At 39.2% G+C, this 26487-nt stretch overlaps 2 protein-coding genes across 2 annotated transcripts; both read left to right on the top strand.

Moving 5' to 3' along the window:
• The first annotated feature begins 2118 nt into the window (after positions 1-2118).
• Positions 2119-4001, top strand: LOC131240668 (crocetin glucosyltransferase 3-like). Its single transcript, XM_058239054.1, has one exon. The coding sequence runs from the start codon at positions 2149-2151 to the stop codon at positions 3640-3642; it is 1494 nt and encodes a 497-aa protein (XP_058095037.1). The 5' UTR covers positions 2119-2148; the 3' UTR covers positions 3643-4001.
• Positions 4002-21489: 17488 nt separating this feature from the next.
• Positions 21490-22476, top strand: LOC131240667 (GATA transcription factor 1). Its single transcript, XM_058239053.1, has 2 exons — positions 21490-21810; positions 21897-22476. Exons 1-2 carry the CDS (start codon positions 21637-21639, stop codon positions 22389-22391), a joined length of 669 nt encoding a protein of 222 aa, XP_058095036.1. The 5' UTR covers positions 21490-21636; the 3' UTR covers positions 22392-22476.
• The last annotated feature ends 4011 nt before the right edge of the window (positions 22477-26487 follow it).

Here is a 26487-nt window from a genome sequence, read left to right as displayed (position 1 = left end):
AAAATGTAGGTAGAATAAAGTTCTCCATGTAAAAAATAAAAATAAAAAAGAGAAAAAAGTGCATAGCACTACGGTTATGATCCATAGCGATAGGGACTCGGTCGGCCTCGACTCGCTGTCTCTCCTCTTGCAACATGTGGTTTAATGTTGTGGATATAGCTACATTACGGTTGTAGCTACGGTATAATCCGTAGCTAGAGGGACCGAAGCAGGTGCATATTTGACCTTTGGCAAGTCGTCCGTACAGATAGGCTTATTCTGGTGAGGTAAAAGGAAGTGGGCCTAAAAAGGTTAATGGGCCATAAATTGGGGCGTACAGTGGTAAATTTCTCTATGTATTTTCGTTCGAACAGGCAAGGTGTTTCGCATCCACAGTACACACAAGACTTGAATCATGGACGTTTAGAAGGCCCATTCAAGTTTGTCATTTGCTCTAAGGTAACTCATAATCCAGCGTGTCCCAACTCACTAGGGCCCACATGCACAGTGGTTTAATGGACAGGATCGTCCATTTTAAAATTCTATACACAGCACTGACCACTGTAGTAACTTATGCGGAACACATGATCGTGACCGCAGATGAAGTGGTAACAATGAATGAAGATCTCTAATAGGTTGCCAATAACTCTAAAAATCAAAGGTTAGGATCATCAACAAAGCACGATTACGGTATAGCAGCTTATTTAAGGCGTGATGGATGATTCAAGTCATCGGACCAAAGCATGAGAGCCCATTGGGCCGCGACACATGCACTAGAGACCTTTACTTTCACTGGTACGAAAGGGATGAGGGGTCCACCGTGATGTATGAGTTTTAAGTCGCATCATTTATTAATTTTGCCCTATCATTTAAGGGCACAGGCCCAAAAATAAGGCAAATCTAAAGTTAAAATGTACCACAGCATAAGAAGCAGCTGTGATACAAGGCATATGACCCTCACCATTTGAAACCTTCCTAGGGTCCCACCGTGATCAAGGGGCTTGGATGCAAGGTACATGCATCACGACGTTCTCGCCCTCCATCTATTCTTAGAGCTCATTTTGAGGGCATGATCCTAAAAATGAAGTAAATCCAAATCTTAGGTGGACAACACCACAGGAAACAGTGGCAATGACCATTAAAAACTTCCATGGGGCTCAAAAGTTTTGGATCAAGATGATATTTGTATGGTCCCTTCAACCAGGTCTTTGTGATCTTATCAACACATTAGATGCCAAATAAACGTTCAGGTGGCCCCAAGAAATTATTAATAGTGGGTATTCAATCACCAGTGTTTCCTGTGATGTGGTCTCCTAAGATTTGGATCTATTTCTTTTTTGGGATCACACCCTAAAATGAGCTGTCAAAATGGATGGACGGCGTGGATGAAGGTACAAGAATTTCTTATGCCTCAAGCGCTTAAAAATCCAAATAGTGGGCCCAACCCAAATGCAATTCCCGTCACTGATGGGAAGCGGATTGTGTACTGAGTAACTCAGTACGGTAAGCGTACTGAGTAAAGTCCGTGGTCCCCGTCATTCATAAATTATATCCACTCCGTCCATCTCTTTTAACATATAATTTTAGGGCTTTATCGAAAAAATGGAATATACAAACCTCAAATGGACCACACCACCGGAAACAGTGTGAATTGAACATCTACCGTTGAAAATTTCATGGGGACAACAGAACTTTTAGATCAAGCTGATATTTATGTTTTCCCTTCATTCATGTCTTTCTTATCTTATGAACAGGTTAGATGACAAATAAACATCACTGGGGCCTTAGAAAGTTTTCAACGGTTGAAATCAATACTTCCACTTTTTCCAGTGGTATGGCCCATTTGAGCTTTGTATATGTATCAATTTTGGGTTGAACCCATAAAATGAACTGGAAAAACGAATGGACGGCGTGGATAAACCACAAGCATTCGCGGTGGGCCCAACTGAGTTTACTCAGTACGATAAGAGCGTACTGAGTAACTCAGTACGCAATCCGATTCCTCATTGATGACACTTTTCCAGCCGTTTACCATTGCTCATCAACCATGGACCACCACACATCACATCCAAAAAAACAAACTTATAAAAACGACACATACCCTCCCACACCGCTTTCATAAAAAAACAGAAGATTCTCTCTCTCTCTCTCTCTCTCTCTCTCTCTTCCATGGCCAAACACATAGTAATGTTCCCATACATGGCCCAAGGCCATCTCATCCCTTTCGTAGCATTGGCCAAGCTCATCGAGCAACGAACGGCACACACCATCACCATCGTCACCACTCCACTCAACATCCCAACCGTCGAATCCTCCCTCCCTCCTAACACCTCCATCCGCCTCTCTTCCCTTCCCTTCAACAGCTCCGAACACGGCCTCCCTCCCAACTCAGAAAACACAAACACCTTACCGTTCACTTTCATTCTCAAACTCTTCGAAGCCTCCCAAACCCTCCAACCCTCCTTCGAAAGCTTCATCTCCGACCTATCCCAAACCGAAGGCCTGCCTCTCTGCATCATCGCTGACGTCTTCTTCGGATGGACGGTCGAGATCGCTCAGCGCCTCGGCATCTACCACACCGTCTTCTCCACATGCGGAGGCTACGGTACTGCCGCCTACTTCCCTCTCTGGCTGCACCTCCCGCATACGAAGGCCGACTCGGACGAGTTCACTCTTCCCGGTTGGCCCGACACGATCCGACTGCATCGGAGTCAGATGTCGTGGTATATGAGAGCTGCGGACGGCTGTGATCCGTGGTCGGTGTTTTTCCGACGGCAGTTATCGTTTTCTTTGAGATCAGATGGAATGCTTTGTAATTCAGTGGAGGAAATGGAAGTCAAGGGGCTGGATTTGCTGAGGAGATTTACCGGGCTTCCGGTGTGGAGCGTCGGACCTTTGCTCCCTCCATCTCTCCTTAATCCATCGTCTTCCTCGACTTCCTCTCATGCAAGTACAGGAAAAGAACCCGGCATTTCCACCGACCGCTGCGTCGAGTGGTTAAATCTCCGCCGTCCATCTTCCGTTCTTTACATCTGTTTCGGGTCCCAGAACACCATCTCCGCGCCACAGATGATAGAGCTGGCGATGGGATTGGAAGCGAGCGGCCAGGATTTCATTTGGGTCATCAGGCCGCCGTTGGGGTTCGACATAAACCGCGAGTTCAGATCGGAATGGCTACCGGAGGGGTTCGAGGATCGGATCACGAAGAGTAAGCAGGGGATTTTGGTGCGTAGGTGGGCCCCGCAGGTGGAGATACTGGCGCATGTGTCGACGGGAGCTTTTCTCAGCCACTGCGGGTGGAATTCGGTGCTGGAGAGCTTGAGCCAGGGCGTGCCGATGATCGGATGGCCGTTGGCTTCGGAGCAGTTCTACAACTCGAAGATGATGGAGGAGGAGATGGGCGTTTGTGTGGAGATCGCGAGGGGGGGTGGTATGGATATCGAGAGGGAGAATGTGAAGCGTCTGATCGAGATGGTGATGTGTGGGACAGAGGGAGAGGAGATGAGGAGGAAGGCTTTGGAATTTAGGGAGATTATAAGAGCGGCCATGAGAGAAGAGGAGATGGAAGGAGGAAGGAAAGGATCTTCCATTGCAGCCATTGATGATTTCATTGCGACAGCGACTGCGACAGCGAAGAAATGTTGTGGGGGTGAGAATGACTGAGATAAGAAGCGAGTTGATCTGAGGGGTAAAAAAAAAAAAAAAGAGGGAATTTTCCCGTAAGCTGCCTCTGTTTCAGTTTCCGGATTAAAAAACCTATCATTTAAAACCATTTCTCTGGAACAGCATACTGTTTTTATAGAGAGATCTTGAGCATCATGGCATGGTTAAATTGAAGTTTCAAATATACTGAGGGTAGTAATCTAACAAGTTTTGAAAAGTTTTTCCGATAAAATTGTTATTATTGTTGATCAGTAGTAATACGGTTTTTTAGTGAAGAAAAAGTTATGTCATATTAAATCCCAATAAAGTTATGTGGATAGAAGTTGTTATTGGGCTTATTGAAATTTAAATTCAATTCATTTATTTTCGTTGTAGCCCTTTATTTATATAGAAATATGCTAACTTTTTACTGACATGATCTCTTTGTGGCCCACAAAACTTGATAACTTATAATAGTGTTCGTTCGATATGAATTATTTTCTTGTGATATGATCAATGTGACTGGCGGATGCTAATCACGCTTTCAACCATGGCCTTCCATGAAATTTCGAAGTTAATGGATAGAGTGGATTACACATGTATGCGATGGTGGACCCCGCAAACAGTGTACGAATGCCCTTAAAAGTTTTCTTGTAGTGTAGTACATCCATGATAGCCCATAACAACCAATAACAGTGTTTGGTGGCCATTCAATCCTAACTATTTTCTTGTTCACCTTATCCGTGAATGTAATTCATTCTTTGGTCATAAAAAGTAATGACTTTGAAAATCTACCATGGCATTAAATTAAATTATGAATCCAATGGACGGAGTAAATCTTCGACACATATCCCATGATGGGCACCACAACCCTTAACACATGACAACTTTTGCCCTTAACAGATGACAATCTCAACCCTTAACACATACTTGATTATGGGCTCCACATATGGTGTCCTCAAGGTCGAGGTCGTCATGTGTTAAGGGTCAAGGTTGTCTTGTGTCGAGGGTCGAGGTTATAAAGGTCAAAGTTATTATGTGTTAAGGGTCAATGTTGTCATGTGTTGAGGGTCGAGGTTGTCATGTGTTAAAGGTGGATGTTATCATGTATTAAGGATCAAGGTTGTAGGGTTAAGGTTGTCATGTATTAAGGGTCAAGATTGGTGTGCATTTACTACAAAAAGAAATGGATAAAGGCTACAGAATAAATTTATAGGGAAGGAATGCTTTATTCCATAGTCATTGGTACCGTAGCCTAGGGCTCACGACGGGGTGATCCGTTCCGTCCACATTATTGGCCAACTCGCCATGAATCCAAGAAGTCCTGACTTAGGTAGAGTTTACTTCCAACAAACATCAAGGTGACCTTGGAAAGTTTTAACAGTGGTGCCACTATCACCATTGTTTTCTATTATATGGCTTACACGAGCTCTGGATCAAGTTGATATTTAGGCCCTAGCCCTAAAATGATACGACAAAAAGGATGGGCGGCATGGATTATGCACATACATCAATATGGGCCTTGCCCACGCCCAAAAAGGCTTCCGCCCTTAGCGTCGCTGATGCTAGACTTAAAGTATCCCAGACACTATAAACATCCAGTGTCGGGACGTCTCCCTTCTCTCGTACATATTTAAGAATTTTACATTGGTGGAATCCACATGCCAGATCCACTCCATCCACCAACTTGGCCATACCAAGGTGGGCCCAAAAAGCTTTGGATCAAGCTAATCCTTATATTTTTCCATCATCTAAGCCTAAGTGACCTTATAACAAGTTGAATGACAAATAAATATTATGGTAGTTTCCTGCAAGGCATGTTTGAAAAGGAAGAAGAAATTTGAAAAAAAAAAAACTCAAAGAAAACAACAAAAGAAAATTGATATATATATATATATATATATATATATATAAAAGCGAAGGTATTTTTGTACACTGATTCTCTATAAAGTGATTAGAATGCCAACTAAAGAATATATTTGAGAGATCAAATACTCGGGGCATTTTGCAATTCGGCGAAACTAGTACGTTCAAAATTCCTTTTATACATATACAAACTTTTTACGACGTACACTGCTTTTGAGTAACATGAAGGTTAATTTATGTGGGAAAATGATAAATTTGCCCTCTTCCCGAGTAAAAATAACCAGACTTTTATGCTATTATTTGTCTAAGACCTATTTTAATTTTTTAATGTGTTTATACAGGTATTATACATGTTTGATGTCTTTTGCGGGTGTGCTGTGTTTGGTAAGCTATGTCATTGTTGTACATACCGTGTAATTGAACTAGATCCAAACCATCCATCGATTTTACTAGTTGATGGAAGGATGTGATGCAAGTATAACATGGTCACAGTCGATGGTTGATACAACGTGGAGGTTGTGATTGTGGCACCCACTATGTTCTTTTCAAAAAATTCAAGCTGTCCACCATTTTTCTCGTATAAATTATGATTTTGGCTAAAGAAGATTGATATTAAAATCTTAAGTGGGCCACATGAAGGTAATAGTGCATGTTAAAACCAGGCCTTTTAAACCATCATGAGGCCACCAAATTTACATCATGAATAAAAATCGGTGGTTACATTCAACCCACTGGATTGACATTCTGAATGGTTGAAAATATCATTTCAACAATTTGAATAGCTTAATATCAAATCTGGACCATTGATAGTTTTAATGGTGATAAGCCATAACGATGGTAATCCAAATACCTACCTTTTCATGCTGTGGATCCACCTTTGCAGTGGAACAACTTAGATTTTGCACCTCTGCCTTAAATGAGACGGCGAAAATGGGTAATTAAGTATCAAGAAAGTGGGGTCCACCAAAATTAAGATTAACTAATGATAATTGCAACGATAATAAGCCATAATAAGCCACGTACCCACATTTTCAAATCGTGGGACCCAATTTTTTTTTATTGAATTTGCTTGGGTTTTGGGCCACGCCCTAAAATGAGAAGGTAAAAATGATAAATTGTTCACATTTAGGAAGCATCACGAAGGTGGCCCGACCAAAATTAATGATTGCATAAAAACATCACTAGTCATAAACTTGTATCAGATATAGGTGTGAGATGGTCTTGCCTCGCTGTGCTCTTAAAATAAATAAATAATTTAAATAAAAAGAAAAAAAGAAATAAAAGAAAACCCTGTCCAACATTTTCCTCATATGATTTTAGAGTTAAATTTTAAATTGGGAGCAAAAATTAATGGTTTGATAATCACTGTGAATGATAAGCTTGAATGTCCCGAAAGCATTAAAATAAACCATTGATAGTTTTGATGATAGCAACCAATTACTCACTCTTTCCAGTCATATTAGTCACATGTGCTCCGCTTGAGCCCACGCCTTCAAATGAGATGATGAAAATGATAGACAATTCAGATTCGCAACAAGTATCATGTAAGCAGGCCCACCTCATTTATTGGACGTTTTAAAGTATGCTAAATTATAATAATTTCTAATACAAAGAGTAGGGTACTTTCATCAATACTAAAATACTCCGGTCAAAGTGTACAACAAACTCATGGCCAGCGGTTTTAAAGCTAACGGTGCAAATAAAACGGTATTTTGAAAAGAATAGTTTAAAAGTAATATGTTTTTGGTCTACTGACCAAAACAGAGGCGGTTTTTTGGGAAAATCCCCACCCCCCCCCCCCCCCCCCCCCAAAAAAAAAGGCCCACCAATAATAGGCTTCTGTCGTGGTATAAATATTTCGTCGGACCTGAAATCGATTGGAGCAATATCGCCAACTTTTTAAAATATCGCGATATTTTTGAGGGAAATAATAAAAGTGATAATAGTGTGAGATTTTCAAAATCTTAAAAAAATTAATTTTCTGCAATTTTATCACGATTTTAATATAATAAATTTTATAAATTTCATTTTTATACATATTTTAAAATTTTTAAATTATTTATTATTTTATCATAAATATTTTACATTTTTTACTGGAGTTTAAATTTTCTCATAATATCACAAGAGAAAGTCAAATATTAAAAATTTCTTGAGAAATTGACAAGAATGAATTTGTGGCTATGGTATAAAACAATGGGACAATTATACCTGATATTTTGAAACTTTCGTTATAAGAAAAAAAATAATAATAATAAGATGATGTTACAGCATAGCATTTTAAGATTTTCTAAATATCGGTACTTTTTCAAATTTCAATATTTTGTTGGGGGTTGTTGCACAAAACCTTAGGATCTAGCCTTCCAAAAACACCTGAATTATGGGATAATAAAACAATAAAATAAATCAAAGCACAAACCATACTACACAAGAGATTTTTACGTAGAAAACCCTCAAAGAAGTAAAAACCATGAAACCTCATCCAGATCAACAATCCATTATGAAATAGAACGTTACAACCGATCACAAGCACACACTACTTGGATCAAACCTTCTTCACTCACGCAGGAGCGGATAAACAACAAGAGAATAAAAGAAAAACGGAGAGATCTCACCGATCACGAGGACGTAAAAGCGCTGAGATGTCGAGTGCACAATAGACCACCTCTACGAGCAGAACTTCCCTTCCATGAACTTCCTATCTCTTTCTCTCTCTCTCACACCTTTGATAGCTCTAAACCCTTTAGTAAACCCTTGTAAAGCTTTAGAAAACTCTCTTACATTACCTAGAAAAGCCCTAGGAACCCATATTTATAGTTTAGACAACTCCCTTTTGCACCTCTTGCGAAACCGCTTCAAATTTACGTAGTCCGTACAAAATCTGAACATGAATCTACGTAACCTCGACTGGTCGAGCAGGGTCCTCGACCGGTCGAGCACCTCCCTCGACTGGTCGAGCACCTCGGTATTTCCAAACTAATTTCTTGCTGGACTTTGAGTCGAGCGCCACTCGATTGGTCAAGCACCACCCTCGACCAGTTGAGCAGCGTAGTAAAACACATCAGATTTACACTATGCTGCCCAATCTCTCTTCCGAACTGAGGAGGAAAACCCCATCATATTTTATCATGAAAATTTTCTGATATTATGTAAAATTTATTTAAGTTTTAACCAATTCATTAATAATTATATATTAAACATTTATATTTCTAATGAATACTATTTAACTTTATTATTGCCAGATTTTCCAGACAACATCAGGAGAAAAACCGCAAAATTTAGAAAATATCCTGAGAAATTCCTAAGAAGGAGATTTCTCCCTGTGGTTGTAAACTCCTATCAAGGGGGACTGTTTGGGAGCGTGGATTTGGAACCCTTGGATTCGGAACCCCCTGGATTTGCAATCCTCCCAGTGTGTTTGACAGCCTGGTGTGTGAATCAACTTTAATCCAAAAATACCCATGCATGCTATATTTACTAGGGTTTGAATTTAATTACTAAATCAATTTTAATATCTCTAATTAGTGAGATATATAATTTTTGACACTATGGTTGTGATAAACCTGCTGAAATATATGCTTTGCCTGAAAACAATGAAATTCAAACTCTCGGATGGACCGCAAGCACAAGATCATGTTTGAGTGACTAACCAACGATTTTTAATCGTTGATTGATATGGACAATGTTTGGACGATGCTGGACAATGTTTGGACGATGCTGATTTACATGGACAATGTTTGGACGGTGATAGTGCACAATGACACACATATTACACCCGCAGCTATTGAAATGATTTTAGGTGTAATCCAAGCTCTCACCGTGGGATTGCAAACTCCGTCAAAGAGGGGAGTAGCTACTGACCGGTTGAGTAGCGGGACTGTCACCAAGTTCTATGGGGCCCACCAAGATATATGTGATGTATCCATGCCGTCCATCCACATGGAGAGATCATTTTAGGGTAAGATTCAAAGGATTAGTCATGTACCAAAGCTCGAGTGGATCCCACCAACAATGGGGGAGAGTGACACCACTGTTAAAAACTTACAAAGGCCACAAAAGTTTTAGATCAAGCTGATATTTGCATCCTCCCTTCTTTAATGTCTTTGTTAAGTTTTGAACAGGTTGGATTTAGAAAAAAAACATCAGGGTGGGCCTTGGAAAGGTTTGAAGGGCGGGCAGGGTGGGCATCAATCTCCCTGCAGGTTTCTGTGGTGGGTCCACTAAAGCTTTGGATCTGCCTCAATCTCTGGCTCATGCCTTAAAATAATATCTCCAAATTCACGTAAGTTGTGGATGCAACACATACATCATAGTGGGGTTCACAGAACTTGGTGATGTCACTTTAGCAACGAACTAGTTATTCAACCCGTCAGTATCTGATCCGCGTCCGATCCCATGCAGTGGGGCTAAGCATGCACATGTGCTGTTGCAGAAAGACAGGCTGGCTGGCACCATTCACTAATGACGAGGTGAGACATACGCTCGCGGAGGACGCGGATTTCGTCCAAACCCGCCCGTCTCCAGCTGGGATCGGACGGGAGCTTTGAGTAGCCACCGGTCTTATCCACACCGTCCATCCATTTTTTGTATTATTTTAGGGCCTATTTATCCAGCTGTATTAAGTGGGATTAAGGTGGTTAGAATTGCAAAAGTTCCAATAAACGCATGTGTAATGTGATTGGGTTTATCCCATGTTTGATGATATGCATTTGAATTGAACTCGGATGCAACGAAAATCCATCAGCCGTGGGATTAGTAATCACATGTCATACTTTCCAATACCAGGCTCATTTTCCAAAGCCTACAAAGTTAATTTTAATCCCATCTCATATTCCTTCCAAACATGTCATCTCAAATTTCAAAGTGGGATTGGTAATGCAATTCCATTTAATACAGCTTAATACTACTATCCCATTAGGCCCTTAGGGAGTGTTTGGCGCATGGGTTTAGAGGGAATTAGATAGAAGTGGGTTTTAAGATCCTATGGATCATTGGGACGGCCTGTCTGGGACTCGCATAGGTATGGGTTTTGAAACCCCTTCTTGGAATTTGTGCTGGCCAAGGGATCACCGCAATCCTGCTTTGAGTTTCATACGGGGTTTACTGTACCCATTGATTTCTCAGGTGTGGCCCATATAAACTCTAGATCCATCTCAACATTGGGCCCATCCCATAAAATGATGTCACAAAATGAATAGATGGTGTGGATATAACACATACATCATATTGGAGTTCGCTAAGTGACGTAAACGCACTTCAGGGCGGTGGTGGTTTGTGGCAATTCCAAATGGATGCGGTTTGGCCAGTGAGAGGTGGCTAGTGGGCGGTGCTATGTGGACCCCACCATGATGTATGTATTTTATTCACGTCATCTATCCATTTTGAAATATAATTTTTCTTAGGTGGACCACACCATGGGAAAACAGTAGTGATTGAATTCCATCATTTAAAACCTCCTAGGGCCAACTGTAATGGTTATTTGACATCTAACCCATTAATTAGGTCATAAAGATTTGGATGAAGGGAAAAATATATATATCAGCTTGATCTAAAACTTTTGTTGCCCTCAAGAAGTTTTTAATGGTGGGCATTCAATCAACACTATGCGGTCCACTTGAGATTTGGATCAAACTCGTTTTTGGGATCATATCATAAAATGATATGGAAGAATGGGTGGATGGCATGGATGAAACACATACATCATGGTGGGGCCCATAGAGCACCAACCGGTAGTAGCAGGGTTGAAAATTATGTAAGAGTTTAATCCCCATGTTGTAGTTCACTTGAGCATCAAATCTGCCTCATTTTAAGGGATGATTTTGGGCTTATAACTTCTTCTTTTTTTCTTTTTTTACACAAGCACACACACCCCTATGGGTACTCGAACCCTTGACCAAGTGTTAAAACTCCTGAGAGTCTACCACCGAAGCAAGAGTAAGGACCCTTTTGGGCTTATACCTTAAAATGATATGAATAATATTAATAATAATAATTAAAAAAAAAAAAAAATTGGATGGTATAAGACCCATATACCATGTCCACTCAAAGTTCCTGCCCGTTTCCAACCAAAGACCGGATGAGTGGAGTTGGCCTCTCTTTTGTGCCGCGGCATGTATAGGGTCATATAACCATTCCCCTTTCCTTGATACCGGAGCAAGCTCTTCAAACAGACCAACCTATTCTCTCAAAATACACTTGTCATTGTTCCGTAAGTGCCGCCACCATTTTCAAGCACTGCAACTTTCAATTCCCTTTGCCATTTTCGTATATATGCCAAGTTCTACATATGTCGTTTGTGCGTAACAATATTATCTAAGTACCTCAAATGTGACACATGTATTACTTATACATTCAAGGCCATTGTATAATGTACAGTACATGCCAAATAACCATTCCTTACCCCCAAGTGCTTGAAAAACCAATGAAAATAATTAGTGTGGGACAGCAAGATTGATATAGGTAAGATTGGAACATATGTGAAATGTGAGGATGGCAATGGGCCAATATGCCCAACCCTGCCCCACCAACCCAGTCGTGAAGGGCTAGGACTTGAGCCCACAAACTTAGCTTAGGTTGAGCTCAGGCTAAAAATTTAGGCCCAATGCCTAAATCAGCTGGCCTGGGCTGATGATAAATAACTTGGTTCTTAAGTTCTAATGTATACAGCATGTACTGTATGGATGCACTTTGGTGTTGGGGTTGATATATAGGTAATAATAAATATTTTTGAATAATCATACTCTTTGAAATAAATCATTCAAATTAGATTGTCCAAATTATGGACACAAGTTTAGATATTCCATGAAAAAGCTACCCTTATTTGATTAGCTCACTATACGATTCATGGACATTTATTGGACAGTTAAAAACAAAACATTGAATTCTTTTACTTCAACTAATAAGTGCACAAACATCATTGTTTAGATTTTTTTTTACCATTCTAATTTTCTAAATGTTACATAAAAACAATAGGTTTTATAATTTACTCAATTTCAATTAATAACCAAAGTGTAAAAATAATTCCCTATATATATACTAATAAAATAGTAACGATGTCATGGGCTAATTGCATGGGAATCTTTCAATGAATATAGTTTCATCTTCCTCTTGTGCCATTTACATTACCTTTTCATTTTCATTTTAACTTAGGGTGGCCTGTCTCAGCCCTTGCTTGACCCTTTTTTTTTCAAAAAAATAAAAATAAAAATTTCGCAGGCCGTGTCCGATGATTAAGATGGTCCAAACAGTGTCCTTTGTGGGCCATGTCTAATGGCATGATGTATGGGACCCGAATTGCGTCTGCCCCTCGGAGAGTTCCTATGGTCGGAAGCTATTCAGGGCCACAGAAATTCCTGTGACAAATCCACTCCATCCATCAGTTTCCCAAGATGGTGGTCGGACAGAATTCTAAAAATCAGAGGATCAAAAACTCAGATGCGTCGTACCACATGAAGCAGTGGGAACAGAAACGTCCAATATTGAAACCTTGGTGTAGCCAACCATAATATTTATATGCCATCCAAACCGTTCATAAGGTTTACCACCACTAAGATAAACTGTAGCCACAAATATCATCTTGATATAAAACTTCAGTGGCCCCACAAAGTTTCCAATTGTGAGCATTCAATACATACTGTTTCGTGTGGTGTAGCTCACCTGAGCTTCGGGTCTACTGATTTTTTGTCTCCTGTACTATTCTATTCTTTAGAAACTTATGGACGGAGTGGATTAGTCACAAACATCTATGTGGGCCCCACATAGTTTCCAAATACAGGAACTTCATGTGGCCCATGGCACAGGCAATTCCCTTCCAGTATGGAACTTGTACGGTGGAGGAATCCTCCCCAACTTCGTGAGTTAGCAGATGCATATGATTTAGGAAACTGATGGGCCCCACTCCATGGGCACAGAGTGAGGATTAAACTCTTACCGTTGAAAACTTCATGGAGGCGACAGAAGTTTTGGATCAAGCTGAAATTTGTGATTTCCCTTCATCCAGGTTTATATGACCTTGTGAACAGGTTGGATGGCAAACACACATCAGCGGTGGACTTGAGGAAAGTTTCAACGGTGGTTGTCATTAGTAATGCTGCCTCCTGTGGTGTGGTCCACTTGATCTTTGAATCTGCCTCATTTTGGGGATTTTAACCTAAAATGATACGTAAAAACAGATGAACCGTGTGGATAAAAGCCATACATCACGGTGGCCCGTTGGAGCCACATGCCAGGGGTAGTGCCATCCACGTCCAGACTATTCAGACGACAATGACCTGAACATGTATTATAAGTCGTCCTGTGTCAATTAATTTTAAGTGGGTCTCTATAATTAAGCATTTTGAGCATGTGTTGCAAAATAAAATAAAATAAAAATAAAGCACGTCTCCGGACCATCCGGTCGTTGAATATGATTTCTAAGATTCCATCTCGGATCCGACCTAATTTTTTGGGCCCACCTAATATTTCAGAATGTTGGTATAATCCAACCTTGTGTTATATTCTATTGACATAGTAACCTAAGTTAAAGAGGGCCCACTAGCCCCAACATCAAGTGGGTAGGTATTAATGGCTCACTTGAATGGAGAAAATATGCATTATTTGTCTTTTGTTTTTTAGTGGGTAGGTGTGATGGCCCATTTAACTATTAGCAGGCCAGGTGAATGGTCAGGATTTGAGCATACGTTGGTCAAGATAAAGTACCCAAGACATCCTATGAAAAAATGGGTGGGGCAATTAACTTATTATAGTGATCACAATTATCCGATTTGATTTAATTGGATATCTCATTTCTATGTATATTTATTTAATTATATTTATTTTTTGAAGATAGAGTTTTGCGCTCTCATTATTAGTTCTACGCTTAAATAAAAGAAGAGTGTTGTGTTAGGTTGAATTATCATGGAGCTTTTATCACAACTTTTATCATGAATCCTGATGAAATAATAAAATAAAATTATATAATTGACTCTAATTAATTGGGATAAGATTTCGATAATTAGTTGGGATAAGATTATGCTGATAATAACATTTATTATTTGAAACCAAACAAAAACACGTGGTAGCATTGGGTTGAGTGGTGCTCTCAACTAGGCTTGTTACCAACATACAGATTGCAAAATTAATTGAAATTTTTTTTTTTTACACCCACACTATCTCAAGATCTCAATGTTCAAATAGAATCTATCTACCACTGAGCCATGGAGTTGGACCCACCAATATTAATTGAACTTGGATTATTTCATACATGGTACAATTAGTTGAATCCACAGGGACCTTAGATTAGTTCTGATTTGAACTTGATATGTTGTCAACCCTAAATAGAAGTAATAGATCCTTTCAATTTGAAATCAGCGGGTGTGATAAAATGGTATGGCATGTGCAAAAAAGACATTCGGCATGTGTCAATGTAGGGAGTATGTGCAAGATCCAAGTCGATCAATAGATGATCCTTATCATAAACTTTCCATGACCTAAATGTCTTTTTTAATAATAATAATTATAATAATAATAATAAATTCAATTGGCAATTATGATTTCAAAATTAGGATTACGAAATGCATACGTAATAATATCAACTTGTAAATAACAAATTAGAAAGAGATTGCCTACAAACCTTGCCACATCATAGAAGTGAGATACACAGGGTCTCTGACCTTTACTCGCCTTACAGATGAACGGATCCAGGCGTGCTCCAGAAATCCCTGTACGGTGAGCGTCTTTCACTCACCTTCTCTCCAATTCTCCCAATCTCTGCAATAGATGGTAGCCCTATACATTTTAAGCATGGATAAAAATGGCTAAGGGTCTCTTTTATTCATAGGCTTGGATTTACTTTTCCATTATAGAAACAAAGTCCCACATGGACTCATCTTATTTATACATGTTAATGTTAGGTTGTACTAATATGAAGACACTTTAACACTAAAATCTAGATTATTTAATATTTCCCACCGAATAAAATTCATGTTAGGGTTCGTTTGGCTTTGTTCAAATTTTATTTTATTTTTAAATAATTTTGATACTGAAATAACTTTTTTACATTTAAATGTGTTCGCTTATCATTTTTTTTTTTTGCATAAATGTGGGCAATCACCCACAACCATGTGCATTAGGTAATGCTAAGGAGGGAAATCAAACCCACATTTGTGGGAAGTAAACCTACGACACCGGCCATTCGTCCAAATCTCGTTGAGTGTTTGGTTAATTAATTAATTAATCAATTTTACAAAAAATAATAATAATAATCAAATTTACCTTTTTCCCACAACACTAAGCTCCTAAAATTAATATAGTCTACCTAGAAGGTGGGCCCCAATATTAGAAACAGGTGATGGAACTACAAGGAAGACAGACAGCCAATTTCCATAGAATTATTTCTTGAGAATGCAGTTGCTAGAAGCAATGCCAAAACAGGGCCCTAGATGAAATGAATACTTGCATGCATTGGTGGCTAACTGCGAAGTGTGAACTGTCAGTGGGTGTACTAACCAGCTAACAATATATATATATATATATATATATATATATGCAATGGAACTCACTTTTAAAATGCCTTAATTTAAAAATCATGCAAGCCAACTCATCTGACCCATCTGACCCATCTGACACGCTTGGCATCCACTACGCTTAGTAAATGGTGGGGTCTTAAAGAAACACGCATGTCATAGACCACTCTTAGTAAATGGTGGTATCTTAAGAAACAGAAGTGTGCTGCTTGATTTCTCTCCTTTCACACTCTTATGGACCCTACCTAGTAGGGTAACCATGGACTGCGTGGCTCACCGAATCCTACGTAGCTTGGACCTAGTAGTTAGGACCGTGGCCCAGGCTTAGCCCCACATGCATGGCCTGATAAATTTCTAGGTCAGGCTCAGGCTCAAGTATTTTAGCCTAATTCAACATTGGCTCAACTTTATATATACATGTGCTGTATCAAACAAATATCCCATTGCAATCCTTGGTTGGGCAACACATTCATCTTTAATGTAGACCATTGGCTTGTTTCCTTTAAAATGTATATTTATATGCATGTGGGACCCACTTGTTTAAAGGATAAATCAGGAACATTCAAGGAAAAAAATAGTGATCTTATCAATTTTTGGGTTTGGCTGGGATGGCTAAAATTTTGGGCCGAGTTGGGCTTTGTGCTAGGCCCATGGTAGGCATAAGTTGAGTTCTAGCTTTGAAGACTTGCCCATTGCCACCTATTTAAATGTCACCTCTCCACATTCCAAAGAGTCCCTCACTAGCATGGACTCTATGCAGATGAGGGAAGTAGACATGTTGCCCTCTCCATGTAAATGTATCCATTTGCATGCCCAAGTGCCCATGTATTCCTCAAGGGCTGCTTGGTGCCTTGTATTTGAGTGTTTTTTTAGGGATTTGGGAGGATTTTGCTCTAAATCCTTCATTTAGTGCCATGTATTTGAAGACAAATGGAATTGAAGATATTTGAAAGACGTGAAATAGGTGCTTTTCATATGTTTTGAAATCTCATAATTTTTTATAAGATTTTCATGTAAGATGAGCGAATTACACACATAAATAAAGTGTCGCTAAGCTATTAATCCATTATACAAGTGGCACACTTATGATAACCCAAATCAATCAAATTATCAATTGCTACATTAAATCACATTAATAGAATGATTTTTAATCATTCCTAGCCTGTGATCCTTATGTTTGTAGCCAATTAGAGCGTTGGAATATCCTCAATTTTGGCTAGACTTTACATTTCAATGAGTTATTACAATCATTTCTTTAAATACCACATATTTATACAAAATTAAGTATATTAAAGCTGATTTAGTTAAATTGAAGTGGTGTTGGGGTCACCACCAAACTGGGTACTGTTGGGGTCGGGTCACCACCCAATGGCCCTCCCTTTCAATCATGCTTTGTGTGAGGCCTCTCTTAGAACAAGACGTGGACCAATCAAATCCTGCCACAATGTGTCCGTACTGACAGTAGCAGTGTCCAATTGGAGGCTGTCGACATGGAGAGAACGAACATCGAATATTAGGCTAGTCCATTCATCAAGTAGGAGCCACATGTACATGAAATTAGACAGTTTGGCAAGTCTGATTTAAACCATCAGATGATTGGACCAGGTTGAGTATTGCTCGTGATGATGGTCATGGTGGGCCCACCTTTATCACAGCTTTCACGAGTTGGCCAATTTCATAATGGGACCATCGTGAGTGTCGTGACTTGTCACCGACGGTCTTCATGATGGGCCCCACCTTGTGTATGGTGTGGATGTCAAAGCACTGTTGCTGTTTGCGAGAGGTAAGTGTCTGGTATCTCGCACGACACCAAACCAAGGCCGGTGATTAAACTCTAAGGGGGGCCCGCACTGCACTAGGGAAGGACAAACCAACGGACAAGAACTACTGCACGTGCAGGGATGTAAGGACGCCGCCCGATGAGTGTGAGACAGATGTCAGATTCTCATTGGATGAATGACGTGTACGTGTCCAGCTCATTGGATTGAGCATTGTTAAGGTCGTCGCCTAGGGCTGGGGTTGCGTCACCGGCCCGCCTCTTTATCCCTTACCATTTTAGAGATAACCATAATACCCTTTGTTTCTGCTAAAATTACGAAAACGTCATTCATCATGAATGTATTAAATGCCACCTAAATAAATTGAATAAAAACGAACTGAAATCGAGCGAGTACAAATCGTTTTTAGCATTCTCCAAACACGCGTACACGTAGTACACGAACGAAAGATCCAAGCCACTCATGATTAGGATCCGAGGTTTTTATCCTAAAAAAAAACAATACATTGATCGTATGATTCAAAAACGTATTGGAATTTTGATTTCTCATCAATTTTCTAAATCATCCATTACTCTGTGCAAGTGTGACCCACTTGAAGAATAGAAAACTCGAATATTTCAGAATAGTATTTAAACAGTGCGTTCAACGGAATGAATGGCTAAGATATTTCACACGTATGATATGCCTTTTACGAATCTGATACATTACCGTATGCGCGAAGCGAGTGGAAAAAAAGCAAGTGCACTCAATCAGTTAGCAAGTAGGCAAGTTGCGGATGACACGTGTATCATTCACTGGTCATGAGTAAAGGAACACAAGTGTGAACAGGGAATACGCATATGAAATCTGACCAGATAAACAGGTGGGCTAAACAGGTGGGCCTCACCATGGACAAGGCCCTAAGAACGGAGGCTGGTTAGATAATCCTAACCGTTGGATTTTCTTATCCATATTTTTTCATCAAATCTAGTGGTTAGGATTTTCTGACCACTTAGTTCTTGGACTAGATCGTATCTGTGGTAGGCCCATCTAGATCAAAGTCAAACAGCCAGGTAATAGTGTACGTCGGATCTTCAGTTACAACAAACTGTGGTCCATGGATTGGTAGCGGATTCCATTGTAATACTGTGTCCCACAACCGGACAATCTTGGCCTTCTGATGTGTGGCCCAGAGAGACAGACGGTCAAGAAGAGAAATACAACTATGGTCTCTCAACCTTCCAATGTGGGAGACTTTCGGCGCATGAGTAGTATATGATACTCGGGCTGCATTTGACGCTTGATACTCAGGCACTCATAAATTGTACACTCATGAAATTCAAACAGACTCGTTGTGAAGCCCACTTCCTCCCAGATAGAATCCCAAGGTCAGATTGGTGGTAAATCCTAGCCTCTGATCTGTTAGTGTTAGAGGACTATATTTTTTATTTTAACCGTCCAATAAATGTCCACAATCTGATAAGGTAATCAAATAGGTACAGATTTTTTAAAATCCGTCTGATGAGTGAGATAATTTGGACGGTTCAATTTGAGTGATCGTATGGTTCGTGTGCATTCCATAAGCTATTTCTAGGTGCCTGCGTATTAACATCGAACTCTGCCAAAGTATCGAAGTTTTTTTCTTGGCGCATTCTTCAGAGACGGTGGGACGCCAGGGACCAATGGTCCAGAGTACTGACGCGGATAAAGAGGGAAAGGGGAAAAAGAAAAACTTTGATAGTCGGGTAGAGTGTGATACCTGGGTGCACTGAAACTGGCCAAACGATCTGATTTGGTTCGGTTCTAAAATGAACTAGTTTCGATCTCGATTTTAAAAATTAAAGAACTTATTACAATGATTCGGTTCTCGATTTGAGGGTATGTACAACCAAATCGAACCATGAACCGATCCATGGATTTGAACTGCGAAATCAAATCGTGGAATCGAACTTAGAACCGAACCAGGAACTCTTTGATTATTTCCATATATTGACTCATGATTTATGATTTATAATACCCTATTTGATTGTTTCCAAAAAGGCATTTTTACACACCTTATAAAATATTTAAACCACTCATCAAATAGATCACAACATGAATAGACATGAGCTAGATTATAAAATAAAACATGCAATTGGACTAGATTATAAAAAGCCTAGAATCGTGGAACCAATCCAGAATTGAACCGGTTTTAGCGGTCCGATTCCGATTCGGTTTTAGGGTGTTAACGGTTCAATTCTGGTTCTGAATATCATAGAGCCATTAGGAACGGTTTGGTTCTAGTTTCACCCTAGAATTAGAGCAAACCGACCCGTGTGCACCCCTAATGTGATAAATGGTAAGCAGGCACATAGAAATTAACTGGATAATGCATATGTGACAGTGGAGTAATTAAGAATAAACTATTCAAGTAATGGGTCCCTCTTTGATAATTTATCTGTGGGATTGATGGGCATTTATTCGAGAGTTAAGAACAAGAAACATAAACGGTCTTATTTACCCAAACAAGTGACTATGAATCAAAGGTAAGTAATCTTATTATAGGAATGTGATCCATATAAAATGGGGTCCACAATGCAGTCCGTTTAATTGAAGATAAATTATGCCACGTATACAAGTTCTACGTGCTGAGTAACAACTGTCAGACGTTGCCAGAGTATCAAATAACTCTCCGGAAGGGAGAGAGTGGGAGATGATGGGAGCGGATTAGGTGCGGCACCGGCCTCAACAAGAAGGTGCGGCCCGTACCATGGGCCAACCTTCATGGGTGCATTCTACATCCACCCTGTCCATAAAATGAAGTAAATCTAATTCTCAGTGGACCATATGAGAGGGAAGAGTAGTGATAGAACATTAATGGGCCACAAAAGTTTTAGATTAAGCGGCTATTTGATTTCTTTTTCTCTTCATCCATGATTTTTTAACCATGTCAAAGGTTAGATGTCAAATAAACATCATCCAGACATTAAAGCATTACCACATGTGGTAGGAAATTTTTAAGGCAGTGCATTCAATCACCACTCTCTTTTTATATTATAATCTTAGATCTGGACATTCTCCGTTCTTGGGCTTATCCTTTAAATGGTCTTAAGAAACTTATTTACCATCTAACTCATTGATAAGGTCAACCAAACTTGAATGGATCGAAAATACAAAGATCAGTTTGATCCAAAACTTGCGTGGCCCACGAAAAAGTTTTTAATAGTCATTCACCACTGTTTCAGTGGTGTGGTTCACCTAGGATTTGGGTCTGCTTAATTTTTCGGATCAAGTTGTAAAATGATCTGAGAATACAGATGGACGGCGTGGATTTTTAAAAAAAATAAAATCATCAAGGTGGGCCCCACACGGTAAGGGTAACACATCCACTAAGGTGTTATCCTTAATCCGCTCCCCAAAAAGCTTCATCACGGATGGACGATTATTCGAAAGCCGTACTTACTATTTAAATAACACAGCCTTCATTATCTTTAATTTCCATCACTTAATCTTCACCATCACTTTTTTTATTATTATTATTAACACCGTCGCTTTGAGGTTCTTATTAGATGGCTAGGATCATCCAATACAAACGTGCCTTTTGAACCAACTTACATCCCTAACGTGTCTCACTAGATACACAGTCCTGATTATTGAAAGATAACACTGCCATGTGTAATGTACCAATGCGGAAGTACTACACCCGTTCTTTCTGACTCTACGGTATCATCATCGCTCCAGATATAGAAACGGAGGGGTAACTTTCAGCATTTCACGTGAAACTGATGGCGTTTTGGTAATTTCAAAGTGAAAATATCGTAATCCTCTCATCCACCAAACCCTCCACCTCTCCTCTCTCTCTCCAAAACCCTTCTTTCCCATTATCTGTTCTCTCTCTCTATCTCCGCTGGCGAATGGAGTCTCTCGACACCGCAGCGTATTTCGTCGACGACCTTCTCAACTTCTCTTCTGACATTGAAGAAGACCCTAACCAAAAATATCAAGAAATACAAGAAGAGCAAAACCTTTCCCAGAATGCCCCTCAAGACACCACAGTAAACGTTCAAGAAGAGGAATATTCCTTACCTGTAAGTACTCTATTTTTCCATTTTATATCTTTTTTTCTTAAACCCTATTTCTTTAAAAAAAATATTTTTTTAAAAATTTTGGGTAGGTTTTGGAGTTACAAGCAGAGGAAGAAGAACTTGAATGGCTATCAAATGAAGATGCTTTTCCAAAGCTCGAGTCTTTTGAACTCCCTCTTCAAGACCCAAAACACCAGAGTCCTGTTTCAGTTCTTGAGAGCAGCGTCGGGAGCTGCGGACTACGGATTCCGGTACGGGCACGGAGCAAGAGAGGAAGACGAAAATGGTGTGGGATTTCAGATTTTCTCATCACATGGGGTAGAGGAGAGAGGAAATCGATTGTTGGAGATATGAAAAGGAAGTGCTTGCATTGCTTAGCAGAGAAGACGCCACAATGGCGTGCTGGGCCGCTCGGTCCAAAGACGCTCTGCAACGCTTGCGGGGTTCGTTACAAGGCAGGCCGGCTTGTGCCGGAGTATCGACCGGCGAGTAGCCCTTCTTTTTCCAACGATTTACATTCAAACTCGCACAGAAAAATATTAGAAATGAGGAGAAAGAAACTGAAGGGAGTTGAAAATGGATAGTATTTCAGGAAAATGGATAGTCTTTTTTCTTTTTTATTTTCTTGTAGGAATTTTAATTATTAAAAAATAGTGGTAGCTTTATTTATTTATTTGGGTTTTTATTAATTATTTATTTGTTATTTTTATTAATTATTTATTGGTTGGTGACGGAGGACGACAATGGAGTTTGGGATTACAAGGCAGAGAAGAGAGAAGGTCCTCGGAGAATCTGGACCGTCGGATTATACGTGAACGGAAGTGGTATGAGTTTCTCTCTCGTCTCTCTTTTGTCTTTTCTGCTTTTCTAAAAGAAAAAGGGTTTTAGGGTTAGGGGTTGGAGAGGACGTTTGACTAATTGCTTTTAAATTAATAATAATTAATTAATTAATTTAGAAAAGAAAGACAATCACGACCGTCCATCAGTGGACAGTATCCTGTATGTCTCACATGTCTAAGTCTCAACCATTGACTTGTTTTCATCCGCACTATTGGAAGTGAGGACCACTTATTACGTGGATGGGATCATCTGCCCGTACGGTTTTTGAACTCAGCCCATCCATTCGTGGTCCCTTGTACCGAAGTACCCCTCTTTTTTTTTCCCTGCCACGTGTACGGTGAGATGTAATCAGAAAGGAGTACCATGAGCGTGACCACGCTAGTGCACCATTTCCATAGTGGTAGGGACACTAGTGCACCATTTTTAATAAATTGGTGAATGGCCACAGCGCATTGAATGCGGACATCCATGTGTTTTGTTCCATTTTGTGTATGGCCCACCCACAGTACCAACCAATCCTGGCCTTCCAATCAATGGACTTTTCCCCCTTTGAACAGAGAATATTCACATTTCTTAATTTTGACGGTCCACATGTTTGGTTTACCTACCCGGTCATCATCCATTGTAGGACCCATCAGACCTAAGGTTCACCCACCATTTGGACACGTGGACGGAGCTGGAGAGGCGATGAATCAAGACTGGTTCATGGGCGTAATGACTAGATTAAGCCTCGGAATTTTGACCCAAATTTCTTAATCAAGACTGGTTCATGGCGTGATGACTAGATTAAGCCTTGGAATTATGACCCAAATTTCTTAATGAGGATTTGTTGGGCTGAAAATTGCTAAAACAAGCACGCACATTGATTGAAATGATAAAATCACAAACATAGATTTTAAAGCGTATTTTGGGCAAAACTGCTAGCTGTAATAGAAATAAAATCAATGCACAATACACTGGATTATTGATACTCTGGCAGATTGTGACAATTGATACGCTGGCACTTATAAATTGTACACGTAGATACATTAACCTATATTAAACTGACTACAGTGCCGAACCCACTGTTCACTAGGGCTGTTTGGAACGTGTGAATAGATGGGATTAGATGCTATGAAATTGCATTTATCACCGTGTAAATTCTCTCCGGTATTTGGAACAACCACGGGAAGGATTAGATTAGTCCAGTATAACATCATCCAGTCCCACAAGAGATGCAGCTGGATTTATGGTTATTTTCAAAATCCACTATAACAGTGGACCCCACATTGATGCATGTGTTTTATCCATGCTGTCCATCTATATGTCCTGCGTGACAATCGGCTTGCTTATGTTTACAAGTGATTGGCATCAATTATAAACTCTGATATGTTGATTAGAAATTCTTGCTCTATCAACCATTAATTTTAATTAATATTGTGTTTTTCTTAAAAGAAGAATTTGATTCGGAAAGTTAAATTGGATGTTCAAAATACCATGGTATTTTTAAACATGCAACCATGCTGATAATTCATCTAATGCAATTCTATACCATTTAATCTTATGTGAATGGACCATAAAAGAATGTTTGGTTTTCTAATTACAAGTGTAAATAAGTAATAATTACTTTAGTAATTATGTTGTAACGTCACTTATATTTAATTGTAATGATGAGTTTGCTAGTATTGTTTATTTTCACTCAAAAACCATGGTAAATATAGTAGTTTAATATAATAAATCTAGTAATTATAATTTCATTTATCTTTTTACTTCAAAAGTTTATTTAACTTTAGATTTGCCAACAATAATTTTTGTTTAAACAAATGCCTTGAAATGATAATAATGGTTCATTTACTTTTGTTACCATTGTAATTGAAAATTTAAACAAGCCTTAGGACTTCGTTTGGCACCATGGATTCATAATGCCTAAATTGAGAATCTCTCATTAATTTGGAATACCTTGGATTCAGAGTTCTTCTATCGTGTTTGGCACCCTGAACTTGGAGTCCCTCGTAATCCAAAAATAACTATGACACTTAAATTATGTAGTATATTTAAGTGAGTTTGAATTTAATTATTAAACCCGCTTTAATATCTTGAATTAGTATAGATATGCGATGTTTGACACTTCAATTGTAATTAGCCCTTTTGAATGTATACTTCGGCAAAAGATAATGAAATTCCATGCATGGGATGTGGGATGTGCCACAAGTATCGGATCACAACAAGGTAACTAGCCAACGTTTTTTAAGTGTTGATTTCTGTGAGCAATGTCTGGATTGCCCAAAAAGTCATTTTGGTAATGCAATTGATAATCTAATTGTTTTGGGATATCATTAGCAGGTCACGTGCACAATAGATTAATTGTCAGAGTAATACATATCTTCCACGTGTGACTCTCCTAACTTTAAAAATGAGGCAGAGGGAGAGAAAAACGGATAATCCAAGCAAAAGAAAGGAATTGCAAAACTCACCAAAAATAAGAATTTGAGATCACCTCATTTCATAATACCCTATAATTGACGCAGCCAAAGGATCCTCAAGTCACAAGCCAAAAATCAGAGTGGTTGAACAATCCTAACATCTGATTGGTGGACACTTGTTTGTTGAAATTTGACAATTGGATGGTTTATTTTCAACCGTCCAATAAAATGCATGCCAATCCAACAGTCCAACAATCAGATCATCAAATAAGCATAATTTGTTGTTTCTTGATACATCTAAATTGGTACTCATAATTTGGATATTTTGATTTGAGCAATTTCTAAGTAATTGCATAGCATCAATTACACTTGGCCGCAATATTAAAGTTTTTCTCTAATAAAAACCTTGTTGGATTTATGGATAGGAAAGGAAAGGAAAGGAAAAGAAGAAATATTGTTTTCTAGGAAACTCACATTCTAGTGTTTGTCGAGCTTGAATTTGTTAAGTCACTATCTCCTCCTTTCCATCTTTGATTTTTAAGAAAAACATTTTTCTTCCCAAGAAGTAAAGGAAATTACGAAATTCACCATATATTATTTGCCAAGCTTATATTGGTGAGAATCATCATTTCCACTTTCTATCTTCGACTCCTAAAAAAGGCATTTTTTCTAGATAGAAAGAAAATAAGTTTCTCAATAGTTTAGCTCAAATGTGCCACCATCCATCACATTCGCGACATGTGTCAATGCCACATGTGCCACGTGTTAATAAGTTAAATGAGCCATTGTCTATCTTTGGTTATTCCTTACAAGTGCTGCTATACCATGTGTCACCAACCATCTTCGCTTGTGCCCCATATGTGTAAAGTGTCCCACATATGCTAATGCTACATTACATCAGTCATCCTTTTTACCCACCTGTGCTAATGTGCCACACATACAATCATTCATCTTCTCACGTGCCCCACATGCCCAAAGCACTCTGCAGTTGCCACTGTGCAATTAATCTTCAAATTGTAGCCAATATACACAAGTACTGCTATGTAACTTCAAGAGCTTCATGTCTAATGTACTAGTATATTACTTGTGCTACATGCGCCACAGTACAACAAGCAATGCATATTAACCTTGTGTGTCACAATTCAACTTCAAGTGTCCACATGTGCCACATGTGCCATTATCCATCTTCAACCATCTATCGTGTGCCACGTGGGCTAATTTGGCACTTGCTAGTGGCTACGTGAAAATTGTTCTCAAGATTTTTTTTTATTTTTTATTTTTGCCAAACAACAAATTTAAAAATAGACAATCAATTTCTTAAAAATCTTGTTAAAAAATAAATAACAAAAACAATGTTTTATTTATCTAGTTTTCTAAATATAAGATTTCCCATGGGACATATTAATCTAATCAAAACCATTGGTTATAAGGAATGTCG

This window comes from Magnolia sinica, chromosome 3 (genome assembly GCF_029962835.1).
Source record: "Magnolia sinica isolate HGM2019 chromosome 3, MsV1, whole genome shotgun sequence".
NCBI classification, from domain to species: Eukaryota; Viridiplantae; Streptophyta; class Magnoliopsida; order Magnoliales; family Magnoliaceae; genus Magnolia; species Magnolia sinica.
Note: the sequence above shows the minus strand (reverse complement) of the source record. Positions and strands in the feature narration are given on the sequence as shown.